At 44.9% G+C, this 22,623-nt stretch overlaps 1 protein-coding gene across 3 annotated transcripts in view; it reads right to left on the bottom strand.

Annotated features, from left to right (window-relative positions):
- The window catches only part of LOC117363831 (NACHT, LRR and PYD domains-containing protein 3-like), an 85,068-nt gene that overhangs the window by 61,855 nt on the left and 590 nt on the right, over positions 1–22,623 (bottom strand). For all 3 annotated transcript variants that reach the window (XM_033952280.1, XM_033952372.1, XM_033952458.1), the window contains exon 2: positions 10,112–10,389. In XM_033952280.1, the coding sequence (XP_033808171.1) occupies positions 10,112–10,388 (277 nt within the window). In that variant the 5' untranslated portion in view covers position 10,389. The remainder of the gene's footprint in view (positions 1–10,111; positions 10,390–22,623) is intronic.

The following is a 22,623-nucleotide window of genomic DNA, read 5'->3' as shown; positions in this document are numbered from 1 at the left end:
CCCCCGCTTTCATTGCCGACGTTGTCCAACAAATTGCTCAGGCCCTCCAAATTGAATAGAAATTATATGCTGCTTACCACCCCCAGAGCTGAAAGGATGAACAGAACCCTTAAGAACCTTCTCACGAAATGAATTGAAGAAACTAATCTGTCCTGGCCTGTCCTGCTGCCTTCTGTTCTTTTTCAGATTAGATGCATCCCATCTAAACCCACTAAATTGTCCCCATTTCAGCTCATATTTGGCCGCCCACCGCCCATTATGAATCCAGATCCTGGTTCCTTTGCTACTCTGGGATCAGATATCCTCCAGAGTCAGGTCCAATCTTTAGCTAAGGCCCTTCAAGAGCTCCACAAATGGGTCCTGGAAAGGGCCCCATTACTGATAGCTACACAAGTTCATGGGTATGTCCCTGTAAATACAGTATGGCTAAAACTTGGAAGTCAGACCCCTTGAAACCTAGGTGGATAGGTCCTTTTACTGTCCTAATTTCTTCTCTTACAGTTGTCAAGGTGTCCGGACATGAAACTTGGTTCCACTACAACACGGATCTTCAGCTGAAGCTTTCTAAGACCTCAAAGTTCTGAATATTTACCATTGTACTTAGCAGGTCCTAGCTCCGGCCCCTTGTGTACTACAGGCTACTGTAATCCCATGGTTTTCACTCTCACTGACCCATATAACTGGAATGCCAATGTCCAAGTCCAGAAGGCCAGAGACCGCATGGTATTGTATATTGATGGTAAAAGGTGAGACCCAGGTACTGTTGTATATGTCCGAATTGTATCCCGCTCATGTGCTCCTGTCTATCACTCTGTGGTGTTTCCCCAGTTTTATGAAAGTAGATACTGATATCCTGTAATCACTAGAAATCTGTTTATACAGTTTGTTGAAACTATAGGTCAGACTCTTAATGTTAGCAATTGTTTTGTATGAGGAGGGACTGGTATGGGAGAACAGTGGCTATGGGAGGCAATGCAGCTGGACATGTTAAACCTGACTTCACAGACCCTCACTTTTACGTCAGGTCCATGACCTTCACGATGGGCCTTGCGAACCTCCATTGGTGCTTCCCACTGTCTTCAGCGCCCTTCAGACACTGCTTAATGGAACTTCCTATGAATGATGGTCAGCTCCTGATATTTGATATTGGCTCTGTGATCTGTTTGCCTACTCTTGGTTGCCTGCTAACTAGACTGGTACATGTGTACTTTGCATGATCCGTCCCAGCTTCTTCCTGTTACCGCTAGCCGATGGTGAACACCTGGGAGCCCCTGTATTCAACACCAGGGGTCGCCAAAAGCGGTCTACTTCCACCAATTCCCTTAAAATAGGTGAATGGGGTGATGACTGTCCTGCAAAATGGATCATTGCTGCTTATGGACCTGCCACATGGACCGAAGATGGCACCTGGGGCTATCGGACCCCAATCTATATGCTGAACTACATTATTTGTCTACAAGCTATATTCGAACTGATAACTAATGAGACCACCTGAGCTTTGAGTACCATTGTCAGAGCGAATGCTAAAATGCACTGCTATCTATCAGAACTGCCTAGCTCTAGACAGAAGGTGGTGTCTGTGGTAAATTCAACCTCTTCAAACTGCTGCCTTGAACTTGAGTAAAATGATTGAGGCCGATGTGGATCATATCACCAAACTGGCTCATGTTCCTGACCAGACCTGGCGTGACCTTACTGCAGACTGGATCTCTGGTACCTTCGGCTCCTGGTTGCCCTCTGGTTCAGCACTGAAGATCATCTTGCTGGTTGCCACCCTGTCTTCTCTGCTCCTTTGCTGCCTGCCCTGTGTGGTCCCCATAGCCATAAAGCTGCTCCACTGAACTATGGACTCTGTTGTCAACCGTTCCACTGCTGCATTGGCCCTTACCCTCTCCCAGTATCGTCCCTTACCCACTGGGGACCCTGACTTTCCTGACCCCTAACTTTATTTTGTCAGGCTTGGCTCCTTAGGTATGCCAGCATGAAAGGGGGGAATGTAGGGTCATGAAATGGTTAACTGTTGTTTAAAATGTTGCTCTGGCCTACATAGCTGAAGAAAGTGTACAATCTATTGACTCATCTGCTTAAAATGTATGTCCCTACCTTACCACATTGTAAGCTGAATAGATAAGAGTTTGAGCCATGATGTACCCTGCCCTTCTGTACATTTAACTGTAAGAGTTAGATAAGTGTCCTGCTAGTGACCTGCTAGTGTGAGCTTAGAACCAATGAGTGTTAAGAAAAGTAACACGTGAAAAGCTTTTTCTAGAATTCAGTTGTATAGCCAGAAAAATGAATAAATATCTCTGTAACTTCCTGGTTTCGGCACTTCTGAGCCAGCTTGGAGCTCAGGGGTCCAGCATGCATGCTGTGAATAAAACTTGTACTTTCTTCACGCCTCTGACTTTGTGTGTCCACGTGACCTTTCATTATAGCAGTGGTTCCCAACCCTGTCCTGGAGGACCACCAGGCCAGTCGGGTTTTCAGGATAGCCCTAATGAACATGCATGGAGCAGGTTTGCATGCCTGGCACTTCCGTTCTATGCAGATCTCTCTCATGCATATTCATTAGGGCTATCCTGAAAACCTGACTGGCCTGGTGGTCCTCCAGGACAGGGTTGGGAACCACTGCTCTATAGGAGCCCTTAACCCAATAAACATATACTTATACTTGGAATTTTTAATGCCCAGCTTTATAGGTGCTCGACGGAGCATCCCCATTTCGCTCTTCTTGTTTTCAAAAGAGTTTCTTTAGGAAGTGGGCAGTCCTATATTGCCAAACTGCTATCTTTAAAATCAGAAGCCTTGCTGGTTTTTTGGCCTTGGAGAAATCAGTGGAGGAGACTCGTATATATGAATGAAACTTGAATTTTTGGTGGGTACCCTCTGGTTTGCCGGGAATTAGTAATTAAGGAAATTTTTTACACTGCATGACTGTTTTGAATAACAATTGAAGTATTTTATTTATGCTTTCAGAGACACCACCACTTTTTGAGAGCTTTGCTGAGCGCTCCATTTGTTTCCCTGACACAGGATGGAAACGGGCCCCGTCGGAACCTTTGATCAAGCTAAGTGATTGCTTGTGACTGTTCAAAGTATAAGAACTTTTTCTATGCTAGTTTGCAGCAAAGAATTTTGTTTTCCACTGGAATTTACAGTATGCAATGATTGGGTGGTGAGGCAATTTTCTCTTGGGGCTGTGGCTCCATGTTGTTGATTTCGTGTCTCTGAGCATATTTTTGAATTCTAAGTGTGTGTTCTAAAAGTATTAATTTCACACACCTATTGAGTGATTTTTTTGACTTCTGTAAACTATGAACATAAGCAAAATGTAAATCTATATTTACAGAGACCTCCTCAAACCCTGTATTTAATGAAACAGAATAGCATTGACCATCTCAATCCAGTAAAAGTCCATACATATAGTCCATACATATATTTTAAGGTTATTGGTTAATTCTATCATAGGTATAAAAAACTCATCACATCAAAACTTCAATAAGTCTCAAAATGACCACCAGCTATTCATGTGTATAAAAATCAAAATTCTACAATCAAAAAGACCATGACTTATCTGCTGCATCAGAAGTTACTTTCACTCCCATGATATTGTTCCTCTTTATTTTCCACACATCCCAGTTAAAGATAGCTCAAAACTGAATCCACCGCAAATCCAACGAACACTAATTCAAAATACTATTCCAGTTCTTAATGAACTGAGTGTCCTCCATTAGAGGTTTTTACCGTGGCCCGGAGCACTACATGCTCTGAAGCTGCTCCAACGCTCAAAGAATTCCTACGAGTATCGGTGCATTTAGCGCTCCAGGTCACGACAGAAACCTCTACCGCGACTTAGTAAAAGGGATTTTTTTGTACAATCCCGCTCTATTCCTGGACAAGTGGGTTTTGCATCCCATGTCATAAGAGAGTGAGAGGCGTCTGGGGTGGTGGCATCCCTCCTCCGTCCTCTTCTTTGCCTCCCCCCATCTTCTCCTTCCCTGACCCCTCCTGCCGTGAGCATGCACCCCTTTTTGTACCTCTTTAACGTTCCCGGCACAGGCAGCAACCCCAAGGCACCAGAGTCGGCTCTTCCTCTGGGTGACCTGTCAAATGCGCGAAGGACATTGGTGTGCCGGCAATTCTGCCCTGACATTTGCTTGCAGGACAAATGAGCACTGCCCTATGCCTTACCATTTGCGCTCTGAGGGTGGGGGTGGGGGGAACCTCCCTACTACACTTGCGCTCTCATTCAGTAAGGGTGTGGGGGGAATCCCCCACTACACTTACAACTCATGCTCTGAGGGGGGTGTCTTACAACTCACGCTCTGAGGGGGTGTGTGGGGAGAGCCCCCCCACTACACTTACAACTCCACTCTAACCACTTACAACTTGCTCCTTCCACTTCGACAATTCCCCTCCCTTCATGCATGCATTTGACGGAGTGGAATTGTCAGCGCACCAATGTCCTGTGCACTGTTGATAGTGTATTCTTCCTCTGACATCACTTCCTAGACATGGGTCCAGAAAGTGACTTCAGATTAAGAGCCAATGCTGGCGCGAGCAGCAGATTGGAGTTGCTGCTCGTGCCAGGAACTTTAAAGAGGTATGGGGGAAGGGAAGAGGCACTTGGGAGTAGGGGGTTGAAGAGGAGGACGGGTGCCAGTGCCCTCACTAAGATGGTACCTGTGGCGCCCCCCCCCCCCCCTGCTCCCCCTTACTACGCTACTGCATAACCCACTTGTTCGGGAATACACCATGGATTTATAAGAAAGAAAATTACGTAGCAAAGGTAAGAACCTAATCTTTCGGTATATGTTCTAATAAATGTACACTACATTAACCCCTGAAGCCATCTGGTGGCAAAACATGTTGAGTTGTTTGATGTATGAATAAAAACGTCTGATGCAAAAATATAGGATTTTTAATTCAGAAATACAGAATTCTATTTGTTTCTTATTATTATTGTGCATTGCTGTAGTGCACCAGCCTCTTTGGTTTTTATGCTTCAACATAGAAAGTCTTTGGAGTGGACAGATCATAATTAGATTGTGAGCCCGCTGGGACACAGAGAGAAAATACTTAGAGAACCTGATTACTATTCAATATAATCTAATCTAATCTAGTCTTTGGTTTATATCCGGGGTCATCTCTCATTGGAGCTTGACTTGGTTTACAACTAGTCAGGAGCCCAGAATATATATAAAATAAGGAGAAGTAAGGATAGTAGAAATTAATTTAGTCTATCATAAAAGTACATCTTGCAATGTTAGCGATTAGTAGATTCTGCAGGTAAACTATTTAGGTATTGTGAGAATAGCAGGGTTTTTAAGGTTTTTCAAAACAATAGCAATTGGTCTATCGTTCTAATAGAACCAGGAAGTTCATTCCAAATCTCTACCAACTTGAAAGCATAGGACTGACAAAGTTCCTAGCTGTAAATCACTTTGATATTCATGGAGGAAAAGTGGTATATCAAATAACAATAACCATAACTCTCTGATTTTCATTGACGAATAGGAGGATGTCTGTCATTAAACGACATAAAAAAAATACAAAGTAGGACAAAAGTTTTGTACGTAAGCTGAATTTTATGGAAGCTTTTGAACAGTGTTTTAGAAGGCTCTCTCTACAGGAAGTAGGTTTGGATAAAAGGCATGAGGAAAGGGGAACTGAAGCTGTCACCTGTGGTTTTAGAGAGCTTAAGAAATTTAAGACAGAGGAAGTGAAGAAAGAAGAGGCAAGGAGGAAACTGTGATACACTTGTACATATTCAAAACAAATAAAAACAAGCTTTTCTTTGGGCCAAAAGCATCTGCAGCAATTAACCTTTCTAAAGAATTTGTTTTGTAGTTAATAAGCTTTTGGGGATTGAGAAAAAAAATATATAAAAGAAATAAATATGTCAAGCAGTGTGAATTCAGGTAGTTTTATCCTGCAAATGGTATTAAACTTGCAAAAGGGGATAATAGTACAGACTAGGGGAGAGATTAAGAAGAAGGAATTTATATTGTGGGGGAAGGAGAAATCAATGAATAAATTTATTCCAGTTTTGGCACAACAGGTACAGTCTTTTTATAGGAAAACTTAAGGCAGGTGCATATTCTCTTTATCGTTACTCTGTCAATAATTAAAAATCTGGATGGGGATGGCCTCACGACTCGTACAGATTTGGTGAATATTTCCTTGTGGGAGGGAATAGTTATGCAAAGATGGAACTCCAATGGGAAGAAGAAGGGCTTGGTAAAAAGGAAAGAAAGAGGGGACTAAGTAAAGAGGAGAGGGAGGGAGTGGTTACATTTTAGAGAAAAGCCAAGTTTTCAAATGTTTTCTGAAGCGTTGGAGGGAGGTCGCACTCCGAAGAGGGGCAGATAAGCTGTTCCACAGCTCGGTGATCTTGAAGAGGAGGGATGTTCCAAGTTTTCCTGTATGGGATATGCCTTTTAAAGAGGGGAATGATAGTATGAATTTTTGAGTGGATCTGGTGGAGTTAGGATTCGAGGAGAGCCAAGATAGTGGAAACAGGGGAGGAAGGATGCCGTGTAGAGACTTGAAGGTTAGGCAGGCGCATTTGTAGTGAACCCTGAGGAGAACTGGGAGCCAGTGAAGCTTAGACAGAAGCGGGGAGACGTGGTCGAATTTGCTTTTTGCGAAAATTAATTTAGCCGCGGTATTCTGAATCCGCTGGAGTCTGAGAAGACTTTTCTTTGTTAGGCTTAAGTAGATGGAGTTGCAGTAATCCAGTCTAGATAGAATAATGGATTGAACGAGGACAGCGAAGTGTTGTTAGTGGAAGCAGGATCTGACTTTCCTTAGCATGTGAAGGTTGAAAAAGCATTTTTTTACTAAGGAGTTGAGGTGATCGTTGAAGGACAGTGTAAAGTCGATGATGATTCCCAGAACTTTTCTTGGTTGCTGAAATTGCTTGATAAAGTTGTTTTCTCTCAAATTTCAGATCTTTTTATGTAATGGAAGATTGTATTACGTCCAAACAGATTTTAGAAGAGGATACAGCACAAAGCAGGTATTAGATGTCGTTGAAGATTCTATTATATATTATTAGCGAGTGGGGAAGAACCGTTGCTGGTATTGTAGGGACTTTTCATGGGCCTTTAATTTGGTACAACATGAGATGCTTAAACTGAAATTTGGACAGGTAAGATTAGGTGGAACCGTTTTAAAACAGATCTCGTCATTTTGTAAGACAGACAATTTAGAGTGGAGATAGGAGGAAATTGTTCCTCCTGGAAGGAAAGAAAGATTGGGGTTCCCCAGAGATCAGCACTCCCACCACATTTGGCTGAGGTCATATGTAGGTTAGCATGGGAAGGTCATATATAAGTTGACAATGCACAGTTGATTATTCTCCTGAGAGGGGTTAATTCTACTCTGTTGAAAATATCTGCCAGAATTTGGAAGAGATATTGGCATAGTTCAAATTAAATTGCTAGATAGTAAATGTGGAAAAGTTGAAGAGTTTGAGCAGTGTTGTCCCTAGCGGGTTTTAGCCGGGCGCTCCGCCCGGTTAATTTAGGTGAGCGCCTGGCTGTCAAAATTTTTAAAAACCCTGGAACATGGGTTCAATTCGCTGCAGGCTAAGGTGGGAGATAGGGCAGTGAGTTGAAGGAAGGGAGGGAGGGAAGCAAGCTTATGTGCGTGATGAGTTGTGCCTAAGGAGGGAGGAGGAGGAGCAGGAGGAGGCGAGGTGGGCTGGTAGGACGGTTGGTTTTCAGTTTGCCTCTGGAAAGAGGGGGGGTTAGCGTCTGCGTGCTTGGTCCCTCTTAGCGCTCGTGGTTGTGCTGCGGTGCAGGGCGGGTGGTGAGCCTCTTGGCCAGCCAGCATGGGGCTGTGGAAGAAAAATAAGAGCCCCCTGGTCTTCAGCCACGAGTTCGTGATTCAAAATCATGCCGATATGGTGTTGTGCGAGGCCATGGTCATCCTGCTGGGACGCATATTCAAGGTATTGGGAAGCGCCTGTCAGCCTGTGCAACTTATGTGACGAAAACCCCCAACCTCCCTGCCTTGTCCAAGCGCACCTAGCAGTGAACCATTTGTAGGGCTTACCAAGTTTCTAAAGCCTTATCCCACCAAACTGAGGTTAACGGTTTTACTTGCTTCAGGCCTTCTTCGCTGCTGGGTCCTGCCTTTGCGGAAACAGAAATTAGGCAGGACCCGGCAACGAGGAAGGCCCGAAGCAAGTAAAAGCAGCAAGTTGTAAGCTTCCCTCTGTCACTGACCTATGGAAGATAGGTCAACGATGAAGGGACACTTACAACTTGCCTAGTGACTCTGCCGACGGGTGTGTGAGCTGGGAGGGATGGGAAGAGAAAATCTGCTACTGCACTGAATGGGGGAGGGGGGAGAGAAATGTTCTGCTGCGGCACCCATTTTTGGGGGGAAGGGAAGAGAAATGTTGCTGTTGCTGCACCCAATTTTTTGGGGGGGAGGTGGAAGATAAAAGCTGATTGGGGGGGGAGATAAAAGCTGCTGCTGCACCCAATTGGGGAGAGAGAGGGGAGAAGGAAGACCAGGGAGGGAGAGGAGAGGCAAGAGATGCCAAGACCATAGGAGGGAGGGAAAGCAAAGGAGCTACCAGACCATGGAGGAGGGAGAGATGTCAGCGCATATGGGGGAGGGGGAGGATGGAGATGCCAGGTCATGGGAGGAGAGAAGGAGATAGAGATGCCAGACCATGGAGTGAAGTGGGAAGGAAGGAAGGAAAGAAGAGAGAGCTGCCAGAGCAGAGGCTGGGTGGAAGGGACAAAGAGAGGACAGATGTTGCATGTAAGGGAGTGAGGACAAACACTGAATAGAAAGAAAAGAGCGAAGAGAAGATGATTAAAGAAGAAACGACAAAAGGTAGAAAAAATTGTTTTGTTGCTTTACGTAGAATCAAGTAGTATTGTAACTGTATTGATTAAAGTTTATAAATAGGAAATGGAAATAAGGCAGTTTTTTGGGGGACTAAACCCCTTTCCTCAGGTCAGAACAGGATACCATAACAGCAGGGGTACCCAAATGATCGATCATGATCGACCAGTAGATCGCAAAGGCAATGTGAGTCGATCGTGTTGCCTTTCCATTCTTTTTCTTCCTGCCTCCCTAAGCCTTTTTTGACATTTAGTTGAACAGTAGGCAAGTCCCAGATGTAAAAATGACTTGACAGGCCTATACAAGAAAAAGGGATATGAGAGGTTTCCAACCAATAATGAGGTTTTAGGGCTAATGTCTTTTTCATGTCAACCCTTTAGGACTAAACTAGCTCTTGTTTTGCCCTGATGCTCTGGAGCAGTGGGTCTTAATCCTGTAGGTGCTGACACTTCAAAATGACTGGGATTGCCAAACACAATACAAATTACCCCTCCATGGATTGCAGTGAAGGGACTTGTTCAATATTAGGGGTGCTGAGCACCCACTGCACCCACAGAGCTGGTTCTTGTGTTCTATCTGTTCCTTGAGACACACTTAGCTAGTCAGGTTTTCAGGATATGCACAATGGACATGCATGAGATAGTGCATGCAAATTTATCTCCATCATATGCAAATCTATCTCATGCATATTCAATGTGGGTATCCTGAAAACTTGACTTTACTGAGTTTGTCCTGAGGATTGAGTTGAGAACTCTTACTCTAGATCTATGGTATTCAACCCATTCTTCAGGGATCACCTGGCCAATTGGGTTTTCAGGATTTACACAATAAATATGGATAACAGAGACTTTGAAACCCTGACTGGCCAGGTGGTCTCTGAGGACAGAGTTGAATACCATTGCTCTAGATCATTATTTCTCAACTCAGTCCTGGAGTACCCCCTTGCCAGTCAAGTTTTCAGGCTATCCACAATGAATATGCATGAAAGAAATTTGCATATAAAGGAAGCAGTATATGCAAATTTCTTTCATGCATATTCATTGTGGATATCCTGAAAACCTGACTGGCAAGGGGGTACTCCAGGACCGAGTTGAGAAACACTGCTCTAGATGATACATTAATACATATGGTTCGCCAATAGGCCAATGTTAATGCATCTGAATAAATATAATCTCCAGTTTAAATGGAATGAAGCCTTGCAATGGCCATGCATTATTTCTAGAAGTCACTTGGCTCACCCTACCTCTTGCACCTCTCTCCAGATTGGCAGCTAGGTCTTTCTTGTTGATGAGGCTGAGTACCTGTGCAGCCAGTGCTAGGGCAGGACCTTCTCCGCAGTAGTTCAGCATGAGTCCTGCAATGTCCATGGCATCCGCCTTCTCCAGGTGGCCCCGAGGGATGCTGCATGAGGCACTCTCCAGCTGTTGCACCTCACACAGCTTGAGCCTGAACCTCTTCAGCTCAGCTTCCAGCAGATCTTCTAGCATGGAAGTCAGGAGGTCCCGCGCACTCAGAGCCATGCTGCTGTGGTGTAAGGCAAAAGGTACAGGTAATATGCAGCAAAAATAAATAAGAGTACCAGCAGTGAGAAAAAAAATCCACAAGACTTTTGACCAACACCAGAACTGTTAGTGTGCTGTATTTATCCTGTGTGAGAAATCTGTATGTTTATGTTTATTAAAATTTGATATCCCGCTGAAGATTACCACAGTTCTCAGCGGTTAACATTAAAATTGAAATTCATAAAAAGAAAGGAACTCCATCAACTATAGGAAAGACCTAAAACTGCTGCCTGTGTGGTACCTGTTCTGTGGTGCAGTACTGAGTCAGTGAGCATGAGAAAAGCTTACATTGCTGATCACTGTTCTCTGCTTGAGCCAGGGGTGTCAAAGTCCCTCCTCGAGGGCCGCAATCCAGTCGGGTTTTCAGGATTTCCCCAATGAATATGCATGAGATCTATTTGTATGCACTGCTTTCATTGTATGCTAATAGATCTCATGCATATTCATTGGGGAAATCCTGAAAACCCGACTGGATTGCGGCCCTCGAGGAGGGACTTTGACACCCCTGGCTTGAGCTGTGAGTGTGAAGGAAACTCATATTGCTGCTATATGATAGATGATAGGTGATAGGTCCAAAGGAAGCTTAAGAACAAAATATTTGCCATTCTGGTACTGGGTCAGACCAAATGTCTATCCAGCCCAGTATCCCGTTCCCAACAGGAGCCGATCCAGGTCATAAGTGCCTGGCAGGATCTCAAAAGTGACATATTGCATACTGTCCATGCCAGTTTTGAGAAGTGGATTTCCCCAAGTCCACCTTTTTTTTAGTATTTTATTAAGGGGTCCTTTTATCAAGCTGCGGTAGGAGTTTAACGCACTAGCAGGCGTTGAGCAGGCGTTAGTTTTTTAGCCGGCTGCGGGGGTTAGCGCGTGATGAAATGTCCGACAAGCTAACCCCGCTAGCACAGCTTGATAAAAGGACCACTAAGTTTCAAAATATTAACAGTGCAGTGCACAAAATGAGAAGCAGACATTAAAGCGTGAACGGACATACCACTTACAAGTATCCATACAGAATCATTTTATCCCACCCACCCCCCTTTTCAATAAATAATCATCATAAATATCAAACCTTTTAACCACCCTTCCACCCTGGATGTGCATAGAATTACCAATTAAAAACCGAAAATATCTATCCTGTAGTAATATAAGTTGTCAGTGGGCCCCAAACCAATTTAAATATATTACTATGCCCTAACATATCCGCATTTATTTTCTCACTCCTATATATAGAGCATAAATTTGCCCACCAAAAAGAGAAGTTAAGATGATCAGCATTCTTCCAATTATGCGTTATCATCTGCTTTGCTACCCCAGTCATAATTATGAAAAGACAACATTTATAGCGATGTATAGGGGGGTTTAATGTGTAATAATGTACCACATATGACTATCTTAATAATGGCTTCTGGACTTTCCTCACAAGAACTTGTCCAGACCATTTGATGATCCAGCTACACCAACAGCTTATACCACATCCTCCAGCTTCTTTATGTATTGGGTGAAAACATATTTTCTTTGATTTGTTTTTAATGTGCTACATAGGAACATATCACAAGAGGACATCCGCTGAAAATCAAGGATGGGAAATTTCATGGCGACACCAGGAAGTATTTGATCATTGGAATGAACTTGATCATTGGTTGATCATTGGAATGAACTTCCACTTCAGGTGATTGAGGCCAGCAGTGTGCCGGATTTTAAAAAGAAATGGGATACACACGTGGGTTCTCTAAAGAGGTAAAATCAAGGGGGATGGGTCAATAGAGTGGGCAGACTTGTTGGGCTATGGCCCTTTTCTGCCGTCATCTTCTATGTTTCTATGTTTCTAACATAAATTTGTATTTATATATCGTGGTTTACAAAAGAGGAAAAACTGACCAGTGTCAATGAACTACAATAAGACTCGGGAAGGAGATAGTAGCGGAGTTACAAAGGTGGTTGACAGTATGTATTTACAAAGAGGTAGAAAGATTAGTGACAAGGGGCTGCCATATAACTTGGCAACAGCGGTAAACTGTAAGATTCAGAGATAGACAGATCGGCCGTACAAAGGCAGTATAGAAGATTAGTATCATGTGTATCCCCTAGTCTTGTACTTTTGAAAGAGGAAACAACCAATTCACATCAACCTTTTCTACCTTTGAAATTATTGCATAGAATAAATATTAATTCCCTTTTGTTCATACACTTCTAGGGTAGGGTGGGGGTGGGGGATATTTTATGATTTCTTCTACTTATGATTAATTGTTGGATATAAGGGAGGGGGGATATTTGATGAAAGCTATAATTTGATGATATAATAAGTAATGTTAAAGTATAAAATGATTGTATTTGTGTTATACTTATTGTGAGTTTAAAAAATGAATAAAGATTTATATTAAAAAAAAAACCAAAAAACTTTTCTACTCCACTCATTATTTTATAGACCTCTATCATATGAGGGAAACTCTTAACCTCTGTGGCACATCATATGAGGTTTTTTTAAATTACATCTTTATTCAGTTTAAAAACTATCAATAAGTGCAACATAATATACAAACATTTTACACTTTAACAGCACTTCAATTTTATCAAAGTATATTTCATATCAAATATATGTATCAACCCCCCCCTACAATATACCCAACAAATGCATTCAACCATAATTAAATTAAAAGTAATCCCCACCCAACTTGGACATGTATGTTCAAAGGGAAAAATAATAATCATTCCTTACAGAATTTTGTTAATGGCTCCCAAACATCCTTAAATTTCCTATAATGCCTCTGCTGTATGGCAATCGTACATTCCATTTTAAAAATGTGCCATGGGGGGCGCTGTTGAGCCTGACTGAGATGATTGTCTGAACACCTAGCTCCAGCAGCCCTTACCATTATTTCTTCCTCTGACTGCATTATATTTGCTTTAAACCGCTACAATCAGCGTCTCCTGCTGTATGAACAATGGCTACAGCCACTAAGGGCAAAAGGCACAAGCCCGATCCTACATCGCCGGCGAAAACTTCAACTTCAGACAAGCCCGACAAACCTGAGGCTCCCTCCATGATGGATCTGTGGGAAGCAATTAAAACGGTACAAGACCTCATGACGGATACCAAGGATGCAATATCTGAGCTTAAAGATGATCTCGCTTCCATTCAATCGGACCTGACCACCTTCAGAACTAAAGTCGCTGAACTAGAAATCAAATTTGTGACTGCTGCCGCCAATATTTCAGCGCTACAAAGCCATGTGAGGTGCACGTTGGCTATCGAGAAAGAACTGGAAGACGCGAGTAATCGCTCGCGCCATAATAACCTATGTCTTTTGGGGGTCCCGGAGGGTCAAGAAGGTAATAATATGGTGGCGTTTTTGGAAATCTTCATCCCTAAATTACTGGATCTTCAATTTAAACATGATTTTGAGATTGAGCGCGCGCATCGCCATCTTCCCGGCTGCCACGTGACCGTCGGCCGCGACCCATTATACTCAGGATCCTCCGCTACCCGCAAGTTATAGAAATCATGCAAAAGGCGAGATCCAAAGCGCCTGTTACTCACGATGGCAATACAATCCTTTTCCTGCCCGATCTGCACATGAACACAGTGAAGGCCCGACAGCAACTCCTTGCCTTCCGACCCCAGTTGAAAAAATGGGCGCCCATTTCGGCATATTTTATCCGGCACAGATGCTGGTCACCTACTGTTGTTGGCTTATGCTGACTCCGTGCTGGTTGCTCATCAGCGTTTTGGGGGTTGGTTGTGGCTTAACTACGACGAGGCTTTCAGAGACAAAATGGAGGAGAATAATCACATGTCGTGGGGCACTCAGGATGTTAACTTGTGGCTCACACATATGTCTGCCAAGCCTTCGAGTGCACCTCCGGTAGGTGGCCGCGTCCCGCAGGAGAGTGCGGGGGGTGGTCGGCCCTTTCGGGCAGGGGTGGGGGCGGGGGCAGGAGTTGGAGGGGGAACTGACCTTTGTTGGAGATTTAACAAATCCAGCTGCCCATTCCCAGACTGTAGGTTCCGACATGTATGTTCGCACTGTGGACAGCCGCATTCCGCCCTTAAGTGCCCCAAACGTCCGGCTGGAGGTCCGGCCGGTGTGAGCAAATGAAGGTTTGGCAGGGCGGTTGCCCACTCCTATCCGGGTGGGGGCCTTGCGGCCGTGGTTGCGTCGCTATGGCAAGGTTCGGGCGGTGGGGATATTGGAGCGTGGTTTTTCTTTTGGTTTTGAGATACCTTTTCGGGGTGAGATTTTGGTTACGCGGGTGCGCAATGCGGTTTCTGTTTCTCAATTGTCTGCGGTGGTTCGTGGCAAGTTGCGGGAGGAACTTAGCTTCAGTCGGATTGCAGGGCCTTTCAGTGAGCGCCCTTTCCCGGAGATGATGGTATCGCCACTGGCGGTGATCCCTAAAAAAGAGCCGGGCAAGTTTCGATTGATCCACACCCTATCGAGACCGGTAGGCGCCTCAGTGAATGATGGTATTCCACATGACTTGTGTTCGGTGTGTTATTCGTCGGTAGATTGTGCCTTGCAGTTCATTCTCAGGGCTGGTAGGGGTGCTTTGTTAGCGAAAGTAGATATTGAATCTGCTTTTCGCTTGTTACCCATTCATCCGCAGTCTTATCCTCTTCTCGGTTTTCGTTTTGATGGCGCTTATTTCTATGACCGTTGTTTACCTATGGGCTGTTCCATCTCTTGCGCCTATTTCGAACTCTTCAGCTCCTTTTTGCATTGGGTTGTAGTGCGGCGGACGGGTATTGATTTGGTGGTGCATTATTTGGACGATTTTTTGTTCATGGACGCCGGGGGTTCTAGGGATTGTATGCTGTTGAAAGAGGCTTTTGAGCGGTTGGCAGAGGAGTTTGGTATCCCCTTGACCCGGGAGAAGTCGGAAGGTCCAGTGACTTCCCTGGTGTTCCTGGGCATTGAGTTGGATACGGAGGCATTGGTGACGCGCCTTCCGGAGGCCAAGGTTCAACAATTGCTAGGTTTTATTGAGCTCGTGTTATCCTCGCGAAAGACTACGTTGCAGGCGGTCCAGTCGCTGTTGGGTTCTCTTAATTTCGCGTGTAGGGTTTTACCCATGGGTAGAGCTTTTTCCGGCCACAGCAGGGGTGCGAGACAAACGGCATTTTTTGAGGCTCTCTGCGGGTGTGCGGGCGGACCTCCGTATGTGGGTGTGTTTTTTGCATGATTTTAACGGCACTTTACCTATGCAGGTGCCGACAGTGTCCAATGGGGATTTAGAATTGTACTCTGAGGCTGCAGGTGGAGTGGGTTTTGGCCCTTATTGTAGGGGTGCATGGTGCGCGGAGCGTTGGCCTGTGGACTGGGTTGAGCGGGGGCTTACCAGAAACATCACTCTTTTAGAATTAATCCCCTTGGTCGTTGCCTGTGAACTGTGGCCTGACCTGTTGCGTGACCATAAAGTTGTTTTCTGGTGTGATAACATGGGGGTGGTGGAAGTGGTTAACAGACAGGCTGCGCGTTGTTTAGCTGTTAATGGGCTGATGCGGGCGTTGGTGTTGCGCTGCTTACAGCTCAATTTGTTTATCAGAGCGCGTCATGTGCCTGGGCTGCGGAATGGCGTTGCTGATGCTTTATCTCGTTTCAATTTTCCACAGTTTCGACGTCTGGCACCAGAGGCAGCGGAGGAAGGTACTGCGATGCCGGAGCTTTTGTGGCGCCTGGACATGAAAGAGTTTGGGAGATGCTCCGCCTGTCGGTAGCCCCTGCCACGTGGTCCCGGTACTCTGCAGGGTTTTGGGTAGTGGCGTTCTCTTTGACTGATAGAGGTTGGTCCCCGGGGGATGTGGCCGAGTCCTTCTTTGAGGACTTTGTGCTGGACGCTTTCAGAGCCGGGGTTTCTCGGGGGGGTGGTGCGTGGGTGTTTGGCGGGTTTAACTTTTTTCTGCCGGGCTTTGGGTTGGGCGTGCCCTTCTTCCAGTTTTGTGCTGCTGCGTTTGCTGCGGGCCATGGGTAGAGCAGTGCCGGGGAGGGAGGACACTAGATTGCCGATTCGGCATGAGCTGCTGGTGCAGTTGCTTTGGGTGTTGCCGGAGGTTGCTAGTTCCCCTTTCGAGGCCTGTTTGTTTCGGCCCGCCTATTCCTTGGCTTTTTTCGGTGTTCTTTGGGTGGGCGAGTTGTTGGTTAGTGCCGCTGATGGGGCCAGGGGTAGGGGGTTATTGGTGCAGCATGTGCGTCTGGGCTCTCAGTCGGTCCATATTTATGTGGTCAGTTCTAAAACTGACCAAGAGGGATGGGGGCAGTGGATTATGTTGCGGCGTGTTGAGGGGTGTGTCTCTTGTCCCGTTGAGCGGCTGGGAGCATATTTGGCTGTGCGGGGTGGGGCGTCTCTGGTTCTGTTTATACATGCGGATGGGGCTCCTTTGTCTCGGTTCCAATTCCTGGATGTTTTGCGGCGGGCCTTGGCGAGATGCGGAGTGGAGCCTGGGCGGTTCGGGATGCACTCTTTCCGGATTGGTGCGGCAACGAGTGCTAGTGCAGCCGGTTTGCCGGAGGCTGGCATTCAACGGCTTGGGTGTTGGGTTTCTGGGGCTTTTCGGGGTTATATTAGGCCTGGGGGCAAGGACCCGGGGGCGGACGACGGGGAAAAGGGCCAGTGAGCAGGGAGATTCCGGGTGGTTCAGAGTGGGTGGGTGTGTGGTGCTGTACTATGCTGAGTTTGTTGCTTTGCTTTTCAGATGCCAGATGGAGTGGTTATTCTGTATGGATTGTTGGCCATTCGTTTGTTCATTGGGCCGGTGAACGAGCTGCTATCCGCCCTGGGGGTCGTCATCTTGGGCTGGGTCATCGTGAAGTACGCGTGTCCTGGTGGGGTCAACGTGGCATGCGATGGCGTCATCTGTTGCCTTTGTTGGCGGATCAGCGACATCGTCCGCGTCATCTGGACATCATCTTGTTGCATTTGGGGGGTAACGATTTTGATGACTTGTCTGGACGACAACTCATCAACATGATCAAGGATGACTTACGGGTGGTGTTTACGTGGTTCCCTCGGGCTAGGGTAGTCTGGTTGGACGTTATTTCCCGGCCCCGGTGTCTAGTGTCTCGGCGTTGGACCAGGGGACTGGGGAAGTTCAACCGGCAGGTGGGAAAATGGGTGGTTGAGCTGGGGGGTGGTTAGATCCTGCATGACTGGGTTGATGTTAATTGTGCGAGCCTTTATCATAGAGACCGGGTACACCTATCCGATATCGGTTGGGATCTCCTTTTGGATGATTTCTCCGTCGGTTGCGAGAGGGTTCTTGGGTTGGGCGTGTAGCCGCAGCTCGGTTTATTGGGGGGGGGGGCTGTAAGGTTACAGGCCTGTGGCGGATTCCCGAGCTACTGGGTCAGGAGGCTCATCAGGCGATGAGCGTTGGGATGGCAGGGAGCCATGCCCGGTGGGTCAGGTGACCCAGAAAAGGGGCATGAGGGACATGCCACCCCTCTGACTCTTGCTGTGGTGGCAGGGTTGAGGGAATAAAACTAAGCCACTCGGTAGCTCAGGAGGTGCGCTTTATACAATGCTCATTATGTTAATGAAGTTAAGATTTGTTATGTGTTTGGTTAATAAACTGAGCTGCAGCTGATTGTACCAACCAGAAGACTCCTTAGTGTTTTTGGGGAGTTAAGAGGGTGGGTAAAGAAGAGGGGTTTGTGGTTATGTATATATATATATATATATATATATATATATATATATATATATATAGGCAGACAGCAGGGTCTATCCAGATCCCGTTGTTAATGGGAGCCTGAGACCCCATGTCGATGGGCGTAAGGTAACGCGGGGCTGGTAGAGCCCTCGTGTTGCCCGTCGGCTGGGTAGGCGGGTTAGTGTAGTTAGGGGGAGGGCAGAAAGGAACAGACAGGGATAGGGTGGAGAGACTGTCAGTGAAATAAGTTTAAATTCATTGGTGGAGTGGCGCGGGGGCAAGGCTTTAAAGCCGGGACCCTGGAGGACTCGACTCCTCCTGAGGTCCTCCAGGGTGGTTTTTCCCGCCCTTTGTTGGGTGTGGTTGTTGTAGTTTGGGAGGAGGCGGATTCCAGAGCTACTGGGTCAGGAGGCTCATCAGGCGATGAGCGTTGGGATGGCAGGGAGCCATGCCCGGTGGGTCAGGTGACCCGGAAAAGGGGCATGAGGGACATGCCACCCCTCTGACTCTTGCTGTGGTGGCGAGGTTGAGGGAATAAAACTAAGCCACTCGGTAGCTTGGGAGGTGTGCTTTATACAAAGTTCATTATGTTAATCAAGTTAAGATTTGTTATGTGTTTGGTTAATAAACTGAGCTGCGGCTGATTGTACCAACCAGAAGACTCCTTAGTGTTTTTGGGGAGTTAAGAGGGTGGGTAAAGAAGAGGGGTTTGTGGTTATGTGTATATATATATATATATATATATATATATATATATATATATATATATATATATATACATACATACAGTGGTGCCTCACACAACGAACTTAATTCGTTCCAGGAGCAAGTTTGTTATGCGAAAAGTTCGTTATGTGAAACGCGTTTTCCCATAACAATACATGTAAAAAAAAATAATTCGTTCTGTAGCATAAAATATGCTAAGATGACATAAAAAAAGATAAATTTATCTTGTTAGAGCTGTTAGCATGATATAGAGGGGATATATGTGAAGGGGAGGGGAGACAGGGGTTTTGTTGATCCTTGCTGTGTATTATAATCACCCCCCACATACTCCCCAGTACCTTTTTTAATTCCTCCCATCTTTCCCAGCCAGTGGCGTACAGGCCAGAAGCGCAGAGATCAGGAGCAATTCCTCTGCACGCCTGTGTGGGCCCATGCCGATCTCCGAATGGCTGCAGTTAGTTCTTGTGAGTCCCGCGAGAGCTGGCTGCAGTTAGTTCTTGTGAGTCCCGCGAGAGCTGACTGCAGCCATTCAGAGATCAGCGCAGGCCCAGGCAGTAGCACAGAAGGCTTGCTCTTGATCTCTGCGCTTCTGGCTGGGAAATTTGCTAGACCACCACGAGTGAGCGGGTGAGATTAAAATTGCAGCAGTGGTGGCTTTTTTAAAAAAATATGTGGCGGCGGGGGGAGGTTTAAAAATATGCGGTGGCGGCGGGGGGAGGTTTAAAAATATGCGGTGGCGGCGGGGGGAGGTTTAAAAATATGCGGTGGCGGCGGCAGGGGGGTTTAAAATATGTAGCGCCGAGAGAGGGCAGTTAAGGATGCAGCTCGGGCGACTTCGTTGTGTGAAACGAAGTTCGTTGTGGGAAGCAAGACCTGATGTTCGTTGTGCGCAGCGTTCGCTGTGCGAGGCGTCCGTTATGCGAGGCACCACTGTATATAGGCAGACAGCAGGGTCTATCCAGATCCCGTTGTTATTGTTCCTGAAGTATCTAGGCAGCTGAACCATACAACTCTTTCTCCTCAATAACTGATCCCTTGAGCTGTTAATCACTAGCTTCCACCCTGTTAAGTTCAATCAATTTGTACCATCTTTTAATCTTTGTAAACCGCATAGAACTTCATGGTCCTGCGGTATATAAACTGTTATTATTATTATTATTATTATTAATAATAATAATAAACTCTTACTCCACTGGTTCAAATTGCCACTTTTCCAATCTTATTCCTATTCCTCCTCTCTTTCTCATGTACCCTGTGAAAAGTCTTTTGTCTCCAACAAGTTTGCCTACACTCATCTTTCTCTCCCATACTTACTAACTCCCAGAACAATGAACTACTCCTACTAAAAAGACAATGCAGACAACTAGAAAGAAAATGGAGGAAAAACAGTCAAGATTCCACAACCATGATAAAACAACTACAAATAATACAAAATACAGCCCTAAGACTGGTCTACTCACTGAAGAAATTCGACCACATCACAGAGGCATACCACGACTCACATTGGCTCCCAATACAAGTGAGAATACACTTCAAATTTTCCTGCCTACTATTTAAAGCAATAAACGGAGACAGCCCAGCCTATTGGAACAATCAACTAGTTCAATCCACCTCAACCAGACATAGGAGAACCCACACACCATTCACACACCCTCCAACCAAAAACGTCAAAAGAAAAAAACTGTACGACAACCTCCTAGCCACTCGAGCTGCAACACTCGACCCCCAACTCTACAACCTATTCACCTCGACCACAGACTACAAAACCTTCAAAAAAGAAATAAAAACCCTTCTATTCAAAAAACACATAAAACCAAACTAACTCAATCAGAAATGTCCCAAGCATCACCTGCAACTACTCCATATGTACTTCTAATGTCATGACAATTCAGACATAATTTATGTTATGTTATGTTTGGAATAATGGTTTCATATATGAGGTTGGCAATAAAAGAAAATTTTCACTGCCTGTTTCGATTCTGACCATTTATTCCGTTTCATGGTTATTACAAAAAATATTTTTTTACACTGGGGGGGGTCAAAAAATGATGGGCCTCGGGTGCCACATACCCTAGGTACGCCACTGTGAGCACCTTTATTGCACTTATTCATTTTTATAACAGGTCTAGCCCCAAAAGTCCACACTGTGCCCTGGACGTTTACTAATATGTTTGATTATGTCAGAAAGATATCAAATCAAAATTATGTAACTCAGGGATAAATACTCAAATAAGACACATGAAAGTCAGGAAATACACTAGTTAAACCATTTCACAATACAGTGAGTTACAGTACTGAAATTTCGATCTTGCATATGCTCAGAAACGTGTAGCTCCCCCAGGGAGTGACCCTATAGAAGAGCCCACCACCCAATCACTGCATACACTGGAAATATTTGTAAAAACGTTATACTTGTTCAAATACTTTGAATACTCAATTGTTTTTCCTTGTTAGATTAAGAATTTTTGAAAACTTATCTTTAAACGAATGTTTGAAGGGTCCCAACGCAGACCACGTTTCGTTCTCCTCAGAACCCAATGCAAAATTTCATAGCATTGAACGGTCAAAAATGTACTGTGCAAAGTGCTGTCTTCTTAATCATAGCTACAGAGACTGAACAATTACAGTGATGTACAAATCAGTTCCCCAGAAATTTTGCAAACAATGTTGGTTTTAAAAGTTTCCTAAAAATGATCTGTGAAAATTGACATCCCAGCTAGCAGCTTGATAAGACAATTGTCGTTGCAGAAATCTCTTATATCTACAACCACGGACAGAAGGAAAACCAAACAAAACCCTAGCACACAGCGAACAATTGAGATTGATAAATATAAATTGTTCTACTAAGTAATTGGGTGCATGACCATGCAGAAATTTATAACATACTTGTATGATTCCAAACTTACACCCTCCCCCCTTTTACAAAACTGTGAAAACGGTTTTTAGCATAGGCCGGTGGGCTGAATGCTCTGCCCTGCTCCTGACCCTCTTATGAGCGCCGGGAGCAGAGCAGAGCATTCAGCATGCCGGTCTGCGCTAAAAACCACTTTTCTGGTTTTGTAAAATGGGGGTTAAATAGCACCCTTGCCTCGACTGGCAGCCAATGACTTTCTTTATAATATGGTGTAACACGGTCTGCTTTCCTTAAATTAAAGATTAAACGCACAGCATTATTTTGTATAATACGTAATCTATATAGATTTTTGCGATATCCTACCAAATATATTATGTTACAGTAATCCAGAACACTCAGCACCAAAGATTGTACTAGTAACCTAAATGACGTGATATTGAAATATGAACTAATTGCATGTAATTTTCATAATGTTAAAAAAAAACACCTTTATGAACTAAAACATCAATGTAACCATTCATGGATAGATTCCTAGCCAAATAAACTCCTTCAATTCAAATAATAGGAATAATAAGGTGAGACACCCCATTTAGTATTAAATATTGTTCTCACATGTTTTGTAGGGGGGATGCAAAAAAATTTTGTTTATTCTGAATTAAGTCTTAACTTGAAATTTTTCATCCAGTGATTTACACACATACAGGAGTTGTAAATAATTCCCTATCCCTTGTGGGATGTATTGCTAATCATTGTGATTTTTATTTCAGCTTCTTTGTTATTGTTAATTGTACTGTGAAAACTGCCTAACTCATATACCCCCCCCCCCCCCTTTACAAAACTGCAATAGTGGATTTTAGCGCAGGCCGGTAAGCCGAATGCTCTCTACTGCTCCCAACACTCATAGAATTCCTATGAGCGTTGGGAGCAACGCAGAGCATTCAGCGTGCTGGCCTGCACTAAAA

This window comes from Geotrypetes seraphini, chromosome 1, assembly GCF_902459505.1.
Source record: "Geotrypetes seraphini chromosome 1, aGeoSer1.1, whole genome shotgun sequence".
Lineage (NCBI taxonomy): Eukaryota > Metazoa > Chordata > Amphibia > Gymnophiona > Dermophiidae > Geotrypetes > Geotrypetes seraphini.
This window is presented reverse-complemented; position numbering and strand designations above follow the sequence as displayed.